The sequence below is a fragment of the Labrus bergylta genome, chromosome 2 (assembly GCF_963930695.1).
Source record: "Labrus bergylta chromosome 2, fLabBer1.1, whole genome shotgun sequence".
Lineage (NCBI taxonomy): Eukaryota > Metazoa > Chordata > Actinopteri > Labriformes > Labridae > Labrus > Labrus bergylta.
The window spans coordinates 19,457,145-19,468,916 of NC_089196.1; the positions used below are offsets into that span (position 1 = coordinate 19,457,145).

General features: G+C 38.2%; 2 protein-coding genes and 1 long non-coding RNA gene across 4 annotated transcripts; 1 reads left to right on the forward strand and 2 right to left on the reverse strand.

Annotated features, from left to right (window-relative positions):
- Nucleotides 1-350: 350 nt before the first annotated feature.
- zgc:112294 (transmembrane protein 17A) lies at nucleotides 351-3,561 on the reverse strand. Its single transcript, XM_020636589.3, has 4 exons — nucleotides 3,253-3,561; nucleotides 2,611-2,717; nucleotides 2,113-2,226; nucleotides 351-909 (listed from the first exon to the last, which is right to left on the reverse strand). Exons 1-4 carry the CDS (start codon nucleotides 3,377-3,379, stop codon nucleotides 589-591), a joined length of 669 nt encoding a protein of 222 aa, XP_020492245.1. The 5' UTR covers nucleotides 3,380-3,561; the 3' UTR covers nucleotides 351-588.
- A 567-nt stretch (nucleotides 3,562-4,128) lies between these two features.
- LOC109975625 (uncharacterized) lies at nucleotides 4,129-7,627 on the forward strand. Of its 2 annotated transcripts, none has more exons than XR_002277137.3 (4): nucleotides 4,129-4,220; nucleotides 5,450-5,571; nucleotides 5,672-5,799; nucleotides 6,065-7,627. It is a non-coding gene; the product is annotated as an uncharacterized lncRNA (long non-coding RNA). The 2 variants fall into 2 exon arrangements; XR_010664761.1 differs by lacking the exon at nucleotides 4,129-4,220 and adding an exon at nucleotides 5,039-5,203.
- A 315-nt stretch (nucleotides 7,628-7,942) lies between these two features.
- Nucleotides 7,943-11,076, reverse strand: selenoe (selenoprotein e). Its single transcript, XM_020636654.3, has 4 exons — nucleotides 10,911-11,076; nucleotides 9,525-9,601; nucleotides 9,172-9,250; nucleotides 7,943-8,302 (listed from the first exon to the last, which is right to left on the reverse strand). Exons 1-4 carry the CDS (start codon nucleotides 11,016-11,018, stop codon nucleotides 8,159-8,161), a joined length of 408 nt encoding a protein of 135 aa, XP_020492310.2. The 5' UTR covers nucleotides 11,019-11,076; the 3' UTR covers nucleotides 7,943-8,158.
- Between the last annotated feature and the right edge of the window lie 696 nt (nucleotides 11,077-11,772).

Consider the following 11,772-nt stretch of genomic DNA (forward strand, 5'->3'; position numbering starts at 1 on the left):
TTCATATAGGATTTAAAAAATGCTCATGGCCTTCCTGACTTATGGTTGTCTCTGAATTAGTAATGGAATCTCAAAAAAAAATTACATTTTCAAGAGGTTGCTAATTTCTCTGAATGTCTACACAGGTTTTGAGTGGGACTTTGCCATAACCTGATATAATCAACGATACTGGTTCTAATGTGTTCTGTCTGCTCTTTTTAACCTTGAATTTGTATTGTATGTATCTATTGGAATGCTGAATCTCCTCTTTGCACAACAAATCTACCTTTCTAGGTACCAATAAAGAAACATTGAACCTTGAATCTTGAGTTCTCCTGAACAAAGTGCAGTATAGTCACATACAAACACAGAGACACCATTATGATGGCTGTATTTATATGTTCAAAATAGCACAATTAATTTCAGGTAAAACATTAGCTTTCATTCTCATAGAGTTGTTGAGAAGTATTCTGGGAGCAATAGCTACTTTACACCTCAAAATGCAGTTGTAGGGGCCGGAAGTAAACAAAAGTACAGTAAATATGAATGCTAAAGACGTCTCACATTTTAAATATCTAACAATACAAGTTGAGACAGGATATTTATGCTTTAGTTGAACATATCATGTGCTGATGAAACAGGCAGCACGCTGCGATGATATGGAATCCCATACACAGGGCTCATCCCTGCATGCTGAAAGCTCTGCACCTTGCCAAACTGGCGCAGATGGAAGAGCAGGGTGAGTTTTCGTGTCATGGTCCTCAGCGCCAGGAAAGAGGCCAGGATCTCTGCAAATAGGAAGAGGAGGTAGAGGGAGTGGACAGCTCTCTCCAGTGGCAGGATGATAATTCCTTCATCAGTCACGAAGAACAGCAGCACTGGCAGCTGGAACAAGAAAGACAGGAGCCAGAAAGCTGCTAGCTCTGGCACCTGATGACAGCGAGGAAGAGGGGGCAGAGAGAGTTTAGGCTGTAAAGAGTGATGTGAAGATAAGGCACTCAGGCATTCAACATGTTTCCACAGATTCCCTCTAACATCGGGCTTCAAGTGTGAAGCTCAAATGCTGTAAAACAATGTAGTGCTGTCTTTACATTATATGGTATACTATCTTTTCATACACGTATAAAAAAAAAACATAAGTTGGCCTATTTTATACAACAGCTGAGCTACATAAGTTGGCTAATGGCTAATATCACAGTTGAAATGCCTAAATGTACAACAGGTATAGGTTAGATGATGTCTGAAGCAAATAAGCTATATGCAGTTTTTTTGACTACTTATTTACCCTAAAACACTTTAAAATGTTATCTTAGAAATCTACTACTTAGTAGCTTAGCGTAATGTTAGGAATTAGCATAATGTATGCACGTCAAATATGCTGTTTTTTTTTTCAAATCTAAACACTGCCTCAAATTCTATAAAAAAATAAAAAAATATTAGCATTCCTCTGCTTTCTGGCTAAAAGTGATATAAGCAAGGAGTTGGCTGAATGCTTACATTATCTGTTGTCTGAGGGAATACATGGGTCATCAAATATGTTGTTTAAGCTTAAAATATAGCCTCTGGGTTTTCACTGTTGATTGTCTGATTTAAAAAAATATATATATTTCACATACTTTATTAATCTCTGAGGAAAATGCTGGTTTACCCTCTGTTATTGAGAGACATGGCTCTCACACACATAGGCCTGAAATACTGACACAAAAAGGACCTGTAGACATGCATTAATGGGGAGATGTCAGAGTGGGGCTGCTATTGCTACGCAGGGAGCGCGGCCGAGCTGTTGGGGATTCTGTGCCTTACTCAAGGGCAACTCGACAGTACTTGGGAAGTGACCTGGCACCCCTCCAGAAATAGACCAACTTCCATATGTTGATGTGCCCTTAGTTCCTTCAGACTGAGCTACATGCCGCCCCCAAATATAATGCAGATGCTGCTAATATTTTGATCAAAATCAAAGCATAGTAATGTTAATTTAACACACCTTTACATCCAAACTCATTCACAAAAACCCTATAGACCATTGTAGCCAGCAGAGTGGTTGCACATGATACTAAAGCAGCCCCTTGTGTTATTCAGGAGTGCTGATAGAGCTCTGCATTGTGCCTCGGACAGGATCTAGGTTTAACTTACCTTCTCTTTAAGGTTGCCAATGTAGCCGAGATAAAGCCGGACCACCTCAATGACTGTGAGGAGGATCATACCAGTGATGAGCAGAGCCTGGTAGTACCCCGGAAGATAATAGAACTGGGAGTAAAGTAAAATATTATAAACAAAGACGTATCAAAATTGTACAATGAACCTAATAATGTGATTGTATGTCATCTAGGCCAGTGGTTCTCAACTGGTGGGTTGGGACCCAGAAGTGGGTCTTGGAGTCGCTTTCAGGGGGTTGCGACTGTGGGCCTTGAAAAAAAAAAGTGTTAAAAAGTCTAAAACTCACTTTTTGGTTTTGTTTCATCTCTTTGTTCTATCATTTGTTTGGACAGTCTGAAGTTCAAATGGCACCATTTTTCATAAAACGAATCTCATTGGTTAAAAAATGAGAAATTTAGGTTGTGATTTCCTATTAAGGAGCTGGTGGGTCCTGACCAGTTGAGAACCACTGATTTGTGGGGACTCCAAACTCACCTTCACTTCCAACATGAAAACAGCAGAAAACCACCAGCAGGGAAAATAGAACATGTTGAAGTAGAGCATCATCTGCAGGGGAAGATGAGAAACAAGCTCGTTGACCACTGCAAGGCAAAGACAATCACATATTTTTATTAGTAACATGTTTCACTATCATGAACAATCAAGTGTTTTTTTTTCTTTAAAAAAAAATCACCACCACAGATAGGTTAGTTTTTTTTTTTTATTAGACATGATCTTAATATAAAACACAATTAGAGATAATGCAGAAAAATGTACATAGATCATATAGGAACTAATTTTAAATTTAATTCAAATAAAGCAATATTCAGCTAAAATCAGGAAATCAGTTCATTTCCATGTCGTTTTTAATGCAGCATAATATAAATTTACATTACACTATGGATAACAAAGCCTTTGCTTACAACATCCAACTCTGTCCCCTCTCATTATCAACTGTTAATACAATGTTGATGTTTTCAAAGCAGATTTGAGTAGTGGTCACGTAATTATGTTTACCCCTCACTGTCAGTTATTTGATATCACTGTTTGGTTTTGGTTATAAATAAGCAGATATATTCCCTCTCTGTGATCACAAATCTATATCATTGTAGAGCAGCACTCTAGTAAATAACCAACCATTGGCGTCCTCCTGCTCCCTGCTGAAGTCGCTGTCTGCCGTCCTGTTGTTGGTGAACACTGAGCCTCCCATGTAGCTCAGGCCCAACTGCAGGTTCTCTGGAACAGGTGAGTAAAACACAGGCATGGTGGGTAAAGCAGCTGACCATGACCAAGCCAAAGAATCAGGAAACGCTAGAGTCCAAAACTCGGTTTGTGCCTCAGACTCTGCTGCTAATCCTCGCTGTGTGTTCAATCACACAAGGAGACAAATGCACGAAGGCACAGATACAAATGGACACACACAGATGGACACACACAGACGCATGCTGGCAGACACCGCTGCTAATCAGATTATAGTGTGTGTGTGTGTGTGTGTGTGCGTGTGTGTGTGTAGGCGGTGGGGGGGGGGGGCTGGATTAGGATGAGGCAGCAGGATGGCAGTTTGTGAGGAACTAAGAGGCCATTTATGATGCTCAGTCAATATGCTTATCTAATTATAGAATTTGACAGAAATGTAGGCTTCACAGAGATTAAACAGAGGACAACATAAAACCTGAACAATACATAATGGTTGCACTATCATATTTTAATTATTTCTTCACACAATGTTATTACATTTTTCCTCATTTTGATTTTTTTTTTTTGGTATGGCTGACGATTTGATGCAAAGGGACTGACCATTAGAATAAGCCGTAGAGCTAACACCGGCGTATTTGTACACAGTAAAATCAGCAGTGTTAAATATGCAGTCATAAAGTTCTGATGCTCTGTCAGAGTTATTCTAACAACAGCTTGAGTAACATGCACCCCAGTGTTGGTGCAAAATTGTGGAGTTAAAAACGCAGAGTAAAAAAAAAAAAAGTACTCCAGTAGGCCATGGTGGTGTTGAAAGTAAGTCACTCTGAAAGCCATGACGTACTCTGAGAAGCCACGCCCACTACTCGTGTTTCAAATCCACCAGGAGGTTCACTGACTGAAAGACTGCGGTAAGCTGCTCCCAATTAATAACCAATTTTCAATTTCAACACAAGCAGTGTTTTAGGATGTCTTAATATTTATGTTCAATATACACTCCACCTGAATATTGGGTCTTAGTGTACGGAATTTAAAAGAACCGAGTTTACCGAGTGGATGGCTAGTTTAAATGTGCAAGTGATAATATTAGTACTGATAATAATACTACTTATATGCACTAACTAAAGCCAAACTCGACAATATCAGCAAGAAGTAACGTAAATGATGTTAATGGGGAGAGATGAGTGGGCTTTATTATTTGGAAAGCCACACAGTCAAGTCAATTAGCTGATACTGCACGTGTGGGGACTAAACTAGCCAAGGTGAGCTCGACCATGAATCCCAAGTTAACGTTTGCTTGCGCGGGTAGTACGAGGTGAACACGACCGTAAACATGAGCGCCCACACATACAATTTGTTACTGAATTATATTGGTTCACTTTGGCTTGTTAAGCCGAATATTAATTCCTCAGAGTGGCGTTACGTGAACGCTAACGCTAAATGTTATGCAGCCCTGCTTAATGTGTGACAGCATTGTGTTTTAATTTAACTTAAAAGTGTTGTTTGTTAATGTAACGCTACAACAGTTGTTGTTATAGACACAATTAATACAAAAAAAATTGAAATTATCAAAGTCACATCTATTATTAGGTCCGACGTCACCGATTCGTCACTGCGGTCAAGCCAGCCGCTCCTCGAGTTTACGTGGTGACGTAAGCCGCCCCTAAATGTGAAGTGCCCACGTATTCTGATCTTTATGGTAAATGCTCCGGACTGCAGAGCGAGCAGGAGGAACAGACAGAGAGAGCGATGACGTGAAGTGCTAAATGTCTAGGTCTTACATTAAACTGGCTATGAGATACACGTGTATGAAACGGGAGTAAACAGAATACAGTACAGGGAATAGCTTCGGAGGTCGGGGAAGTTAGTGTGAGAATAATTCTGCGAGTCTGCGGTAACTTCCGTTTTTCAAAATAAGGTGTTCACAATTAAAAAAAACAAAAAAAAACAGTTTTCTTGGAGAAAACAATAATTATATATATTTTCTTGCATAAGTAGACAATGATTATGTAAGAATGTAAGTTACAGCTTCCTTTAGGGGGTCGCCCTTTTTTTGATTGTTAATTTTATTAGGTGTGTTTACTGTCAATTGTCCAAGATTATGTTATTCTAAATGACTATTGTCTGTTCCTTTTTACAGGTAGTTGAAGCTGCAATGACAGCAGAGTAAGTCTCTTCCTGCCTCATGTGACCTTGCAGAGCTGATCTATTGTGCAGAAGCTGCATCAGATGAAGAGGAAATGGATGACACCCTTGCCTCTGGTAGATTTATTTAATTTTTCAGCTGTAGCTTTAAAGCAATGTTTTTGAATTGTAGCTTATAAAAACATATAAAATTAAGCTAATTTGTTTCTGTTAACAGGATGGGACAGTGATCTTTCCTCCATTATCCTCCTCCTCCACTTGATTCCACCTTTAGCCCAAGGCCATAAAAGACCAGGCGAGGTGTCTGCATCTCAAGCTGAGAAGCATCTCGTCATCTTCAAGAAGGTTTGTATTGTAGCTTTTATTATGACTAAGTTTTTTTTTTTATTTTTGCTTGTCCATTTTTCTTTTCTGTTTGTATCTCATGTATAAAATTGTTTCTTGTGTAAAAGTAGATTACATCAAAAACGTAGCTTAAATTATCTCATATCTTACACCTTTTTATATACTGTACCTTAAGTGATCATTCTAAGACCTAACAAGATATTTAAACCTATTAAATCTAATTCAAGCATTTAATCTAAATCTAAACACATTTTTATATCTTCAGAGTGGAACAAGCCTCCAGGAACATGTTGACCCTATCAAGAGCATCACTCAGCCCTATCTACTTGCCGTCACGATGAAAAGAAGCACCATCCATGAGTTTTTCATCGTCCTGGACAAACAGGTCATACCATGCAAGTCAACCAGTTCTCTTGGAGCTTTTGATGAACTTCTTCAAGGTACACTACGTATTTGGTACCAATTACAATCACATGCTTCACAACAACATTACCATGCATTTAAAGTCTTGTTAAAGCCATTCCAGGCGCTTACGGTGTCTGATGTTCAAGAGTTTTTCTACTTCAAACCAGTTGATGTGCAGATGTCATATGGACCAACAGATTCCTCCCTTTTTGTAGTTCCATATTGTCATTAAATGCAGCTTCAAACAGTGTGTTTAGTGTCAAAGCAATGTTGACAGCGTTTTTGTATTTCTGTAGTGGAGTTGTCCACATGTTTCCAGATGTTTACATTGCAGACATTTTCTCTGGAGGATATTTAAAATAGCAGGATGACTCCAGTAAGATAGCCAAATAATCTGGCTGTTGTGAAGTTTTCTTTCTAAACTCCAACTGAAATACTTAATAAAAAGTCAGTCATTGTATTGATAGTCACCATTCAGGATATAAACAGTTGTTGACTGGCTGAGGTAATCCTGCTGTCTTGTATCCTCCCTGTGTTGTCTGAAAATACCTTTTTGTTTTTCTGTTAAAAATGTTGACATGTTGTGATGTTACGCATTGTCAGAATGCTATTGCACATGAAAAAAGAAAATTGACACTTATTTTAAATTGATTAAACCTTGGGATTTAATGTTTGTGTTTAATAAATTTCTATTAGAAATTGATATAATTGTGTGTTGTTGTTTAAGTCTTACTTGGGCATGGAAAGACATGCAATTGAATTGTATTTAAGAATTACACTTAAAGGGAGTGAAAAAGCAGTTATATTTTGACACTGGCAGGAGTCATTTAAAAATGAAGTTTTGAGAATAATTTATTAATCAACACTGAGTGTGATGTACTTTTAACACTCAAGGAGTAGATTTAGAAGAGTAAATTATGATTAACACTTAATTCCTTCAGTGTCAAATGTAAGTTACACTAGGGGTGTTATTTCCCTCGTAGTGTAAAACTTGATTAACACTTCTCAGTGTAGAATATTAACTCTTACGAGAGTTGAATTGACTCTGAAAGTTCAACACTATGTTGAGTGTTACTTTAACACTGTAGATAGGGACCATATGTTCACTGACTCTGTTAAAATTGACTAAGTGTTGTATCAACACTGCTGATTTTACTGTGTATCTTTTAGATGTTGAGTGTCCCTTTTACAATAAAAAAAATAGAAGGGAAATTATATTTTAATCTTAAATATTGTACTTATAAATAGTTTAGATTCTATCAACTTGACAACACGATGTAAAACAGCTATCAATGGAAAATCAACCTTTTGGCATACTTGTTGGGTGTGATCTGTTTTGTATCTGATTTATGTCGGCTACATTGTTTCTGTCAAACTAAGAAAAAAAAGATAAATATCCTTTCATCAATCTTTAAAAACATTTTTTTGCAATCTTTTTTTATTATCTATTAGCCCCCTTCTTCCTTACTTATGAATGATGACTGACAACTTCATGCAAAGACACTACTGAATAAATTAGTCTTTAGATTACCCAGTTACATAAACATGTGTTTAATGTTGATTCATTTACAAGGTGACTTTTCAAATACAGAAATTAATTAATTTAAACACCTGTAAAGCTGTCGCCCTGTATGGATAAATGTCATTTAGATTTCTGTGTAAACATTCCCTATGTTCTGCTTTGTTTTCCATATACCATAACGGTATAGAATGTATGAAAGCAGGCACACTAAATGGATTAATCCACACAGTCATTATCATTTTATTTGTATTTTACAGCCTTTAAATTTTAATCTAGCATATGAACACAGTGACACAGCAATGACTAACACTGCACGCTGCACACGGCCAGCGACTCTTCAGAATGGTGCCTGGCTTCATGTCAAGGCCTTGGAGCGCCACTCGTCATTAATGCGGCCTTGGTGCAGTAGCGATGTTTGGCCACAGGGTGTCATCACAGCTCGTCCTTGATAGCACGCAGGGGGAAGTGCTGGAACTCCTCTGGCACCTCTTCCCCTTTCTGGGACCTCTTGTAGAAACCGAGTGATTCTAACAGGCTGCTGATCTCGTCTGCCTTCATCTTCTTCACTGGAACAGTCTGACGTGTCCAGAGAAGACACACAAATACAAACACACAATGTTGAAAGCAGCACTTTAAAATTCAGTGTGTGCAGAAAAGTGTGTATTTGTAGACAAACAGTGTGTTCTGATTCATATTAGTTTATGATAAATCAATTTGGTTTCACAAGAATTTGATATTTATTAAAACTTGTACACTGCTGTGACACATTTGTTTTCATGTCTTAGCTCAGTAACTTTGCCTCTGAGGTAATTCTTCATTTAAAGTCAAATTGCAGTCCCACGGCTCCCACATTATGAAACAATAAATGAAAACAGCTAACGCAAGGCACTGAATTTGACAAAGACAAATTCCCACATGAGCTTCAGAAGGGGGGAACAATCAGAAGAGAAGAAATACTTTTACTTCACAATCACAAAAGGCGCTCTTGTGCATTTGGAAGAGACACTTAGGAAAAGCAAGACTTTTATTGTCAGTTTCATGGTCTAAATGAAGGTTTAGGAGCCGTCCCAAGATGTAGGGGGGGAACAAAGCCTGTGGGAAACTCTTAAGAGTTGTAATTTAAAGGCATAAAAGTGTTCTTTCTCATATCAGTATTCATACCAAGTATCCAGTTTCAGCACTAAAACATATTTTTCAGCTGTCAGAAGCCCTGATATATACACTCTCTGACTCCTTCTTTCTCACCATTTGTGTTTTTTTTTTTTACTCTGTCTCACATTCTCAAATACACTCAGTCTTGACTTTTTATCTGACAGAGGACGTGACATCAGATACAGAAAGTCTTAAAAAGCTGCCCACATGAATGTGTCTCGTCTTTCTGGCTCTCCACAGATAAACTCCAGCGCAAAGCAGGAGAGAAAAAGATCCCCAAACTCTCGTCTCACCTTTACCACCTCATCTTTTTCATTATAGAAGATCAGACGGGGATTCTTCTCCTCCGATGAATCGTACTCCAAATTGTGGCTGAACGCGGGAAACAAGGGATCAAGGGGAACAACAGGTAAACAGTGGAGAATGAAAGCACTTCCATCTGCTTGGCTATTTTTAAACTCACTCACAAACATGATTTCAACTTGGACCAGGAGAGTTTTTTGGAAAGCTCTCAGAGCTGGCAACAGATTTGGCAACTTGCTGAGAACATTGTTTTGTTTATGAAAGAGGTCATGAGAAAGTCTGTGGCGGTTTTTTTTCTGTTAAGGAGAAGTAAGGTTTTACCAACACAAGAGCATAAGGATACTATAAAGCCGAGCGCTCCAGGAGGAAATGATGGAGCTCTGGCATTTTCTTTATGCCTCATCCGACCACACTGGGAGCCTGCAGGGACAACAACACAGTTGAAACAGCATGACAAATAATGATGATCAAAGTGATCAAAGTGGCCAGAAATAGGATTGGTATCTCAGGATACACACACATATGACAGTACACAGCTTACCCGTCTTCTTAACCAATCCCCCATTTGCTCACTAACTCCTATTTTAACTGTCTCCATTGTCCTCTTTTCATGTGGAGGCCTTCCTTTAATTTCAGGTACTGAGCGTATTGCTTATGTATCTGTTTAGTGTATAGGGACAGAGCATCTTGATGAAAGTCAGCAAAAAAATGAACTATTTGAATTTAGCGAGAATGCTTATTTGATCCATTGTCTTTGTATGGTAACATAAACAGAACACTTGGGGTAAGTAATAGAAGTAATAGAATACACGATATAAAAATATATAGAAATACAGATTTACAAAAACAAAAATAAACCGAGATTCATTTGAAGATAAAAAGTATGACAACTCTGATTTTCCTAAAAGGCTGTTGGAGAGTGCTAGAACATTACACCCCCAGAAGGCCTGCTTGTAGTGCCATAAGTCCCTAAAAGTAATATGGGAGGTAGAGCCCCTCTCCTTTGGAATCATACACCCGTCAAGTTCTGGCAGGCAGGCACCCTCTCTACCTTTTAAGAGTAGGCTCAAAACTATCCTTTTTGATAAAGCTTACAGCTGGGGTCCCGAGTTACCCAGCACACTTGTTAAATGTTGCCAAATGCTGTGCTCACAGTGGGTTAATATTGGGTCTTTGTCAATTTTTATAACAAATAGAATGGTCTAGGCTTGACTTGTAAAGTGACTTGAGATAACAATTTGTTAGACAACTAAAGATTGATTGACTGATTGTCTGGTGTGGGCTATGTAGACACCAATGTATGTAGACACCAACGGGTAGTCTAATCAAATTTAGACCCCCTAAGTGTGGTGCACCTATATCGCATCTCACAGCCCCCTGTAGTGGTGGATCTAATATCATTGTCTGCTAAATTTATAATGTTTTTATTCAAATAGAGGAAGACCATGCACATCTTCGCTGACAAATCCAGATTCAATTTTCTTCCAGGTTTCTCCTCGGGTTCTAAAGATGAATACATCACTTTTTTAGAGAATGTTATAATGATGAAAGTTAAGAGTGTTCTAGTCAAAAAGGTGTTTGGCTTTTTAGTGAAGTATTGATTTAACATCCAGAATTTTGTACACTTAATTTCTTATATTTAAACAGTCTCCTGAAAATTCAAAATCATGAAAATGTAACATTTTAAAGAGATTCAAAAGTTGACATCGGTTTTTATTTTTTTACTCACCATCAGTTTCCCTCTGGCTATCACAAGCTTTTCTTCAACCGCGGTGCCATTTTTAATATCTGTTGCAGTAACAGCAAGGGCCAGAGCGATACCCAAATAGGCCCACATTTTAACGACTAATTCCTACCTTTGAGTGATTTCTCCTGAGCTCTAACCATCAATATGTAACCCATTAAATCCACTTGAAGGTTTTCTCACTTTGGACAAGACAATGATGCATTTCAACAGGGGAGCAGTGCCTTCCTGTGTTTGAGTTTTCTTAACCCGTTTGTGCAATCGTTCTATTAGAAATGCTTTACAGTCATGGTAAGCAAACTATGTTCATGCATGTTATTCTTTATCTTTAGTCTTATACTCATTGAGTTGTTTTAATCTCCCAAAAGCCATGCAGAGCCCCCCTGGTTTTATAGTTTATAGTTTCTTCCACATCAGATGTCACTGAGGGTCCACAGAACCCACAGAACATCTGCACTCTTATCACTTTTTCCCACGCAGTGAGCAAAGCATGCAGGTGGTTGATGGTTACTGCGAGCCAGAAACATACTGCCCAAAGCTGCCCAAAAAGACATTTTTGTCACACTGGATTTGTACAGGTGTCCTTATGGCAAAGACGTGTCCTTATGTTGTCACTTTTAACAAAATAATCATTGAAGAAGACTAACTGGACTTTTGTACAAAAAGGAAAATATCAGGGGTTGCTTTCCTATAAGTTTCTTATAGGAAAGCATAAAGCAAACAGGATAAAGACTGGGTTAAATTTGGATCTTTTCTCGTCTTTAACTCAATGATTTGTTTTTGACTAGTGTTGATGACAAATTCCAAACAGCATTTCACATGTTTACTTTAGGATTCTTTGTGAGTA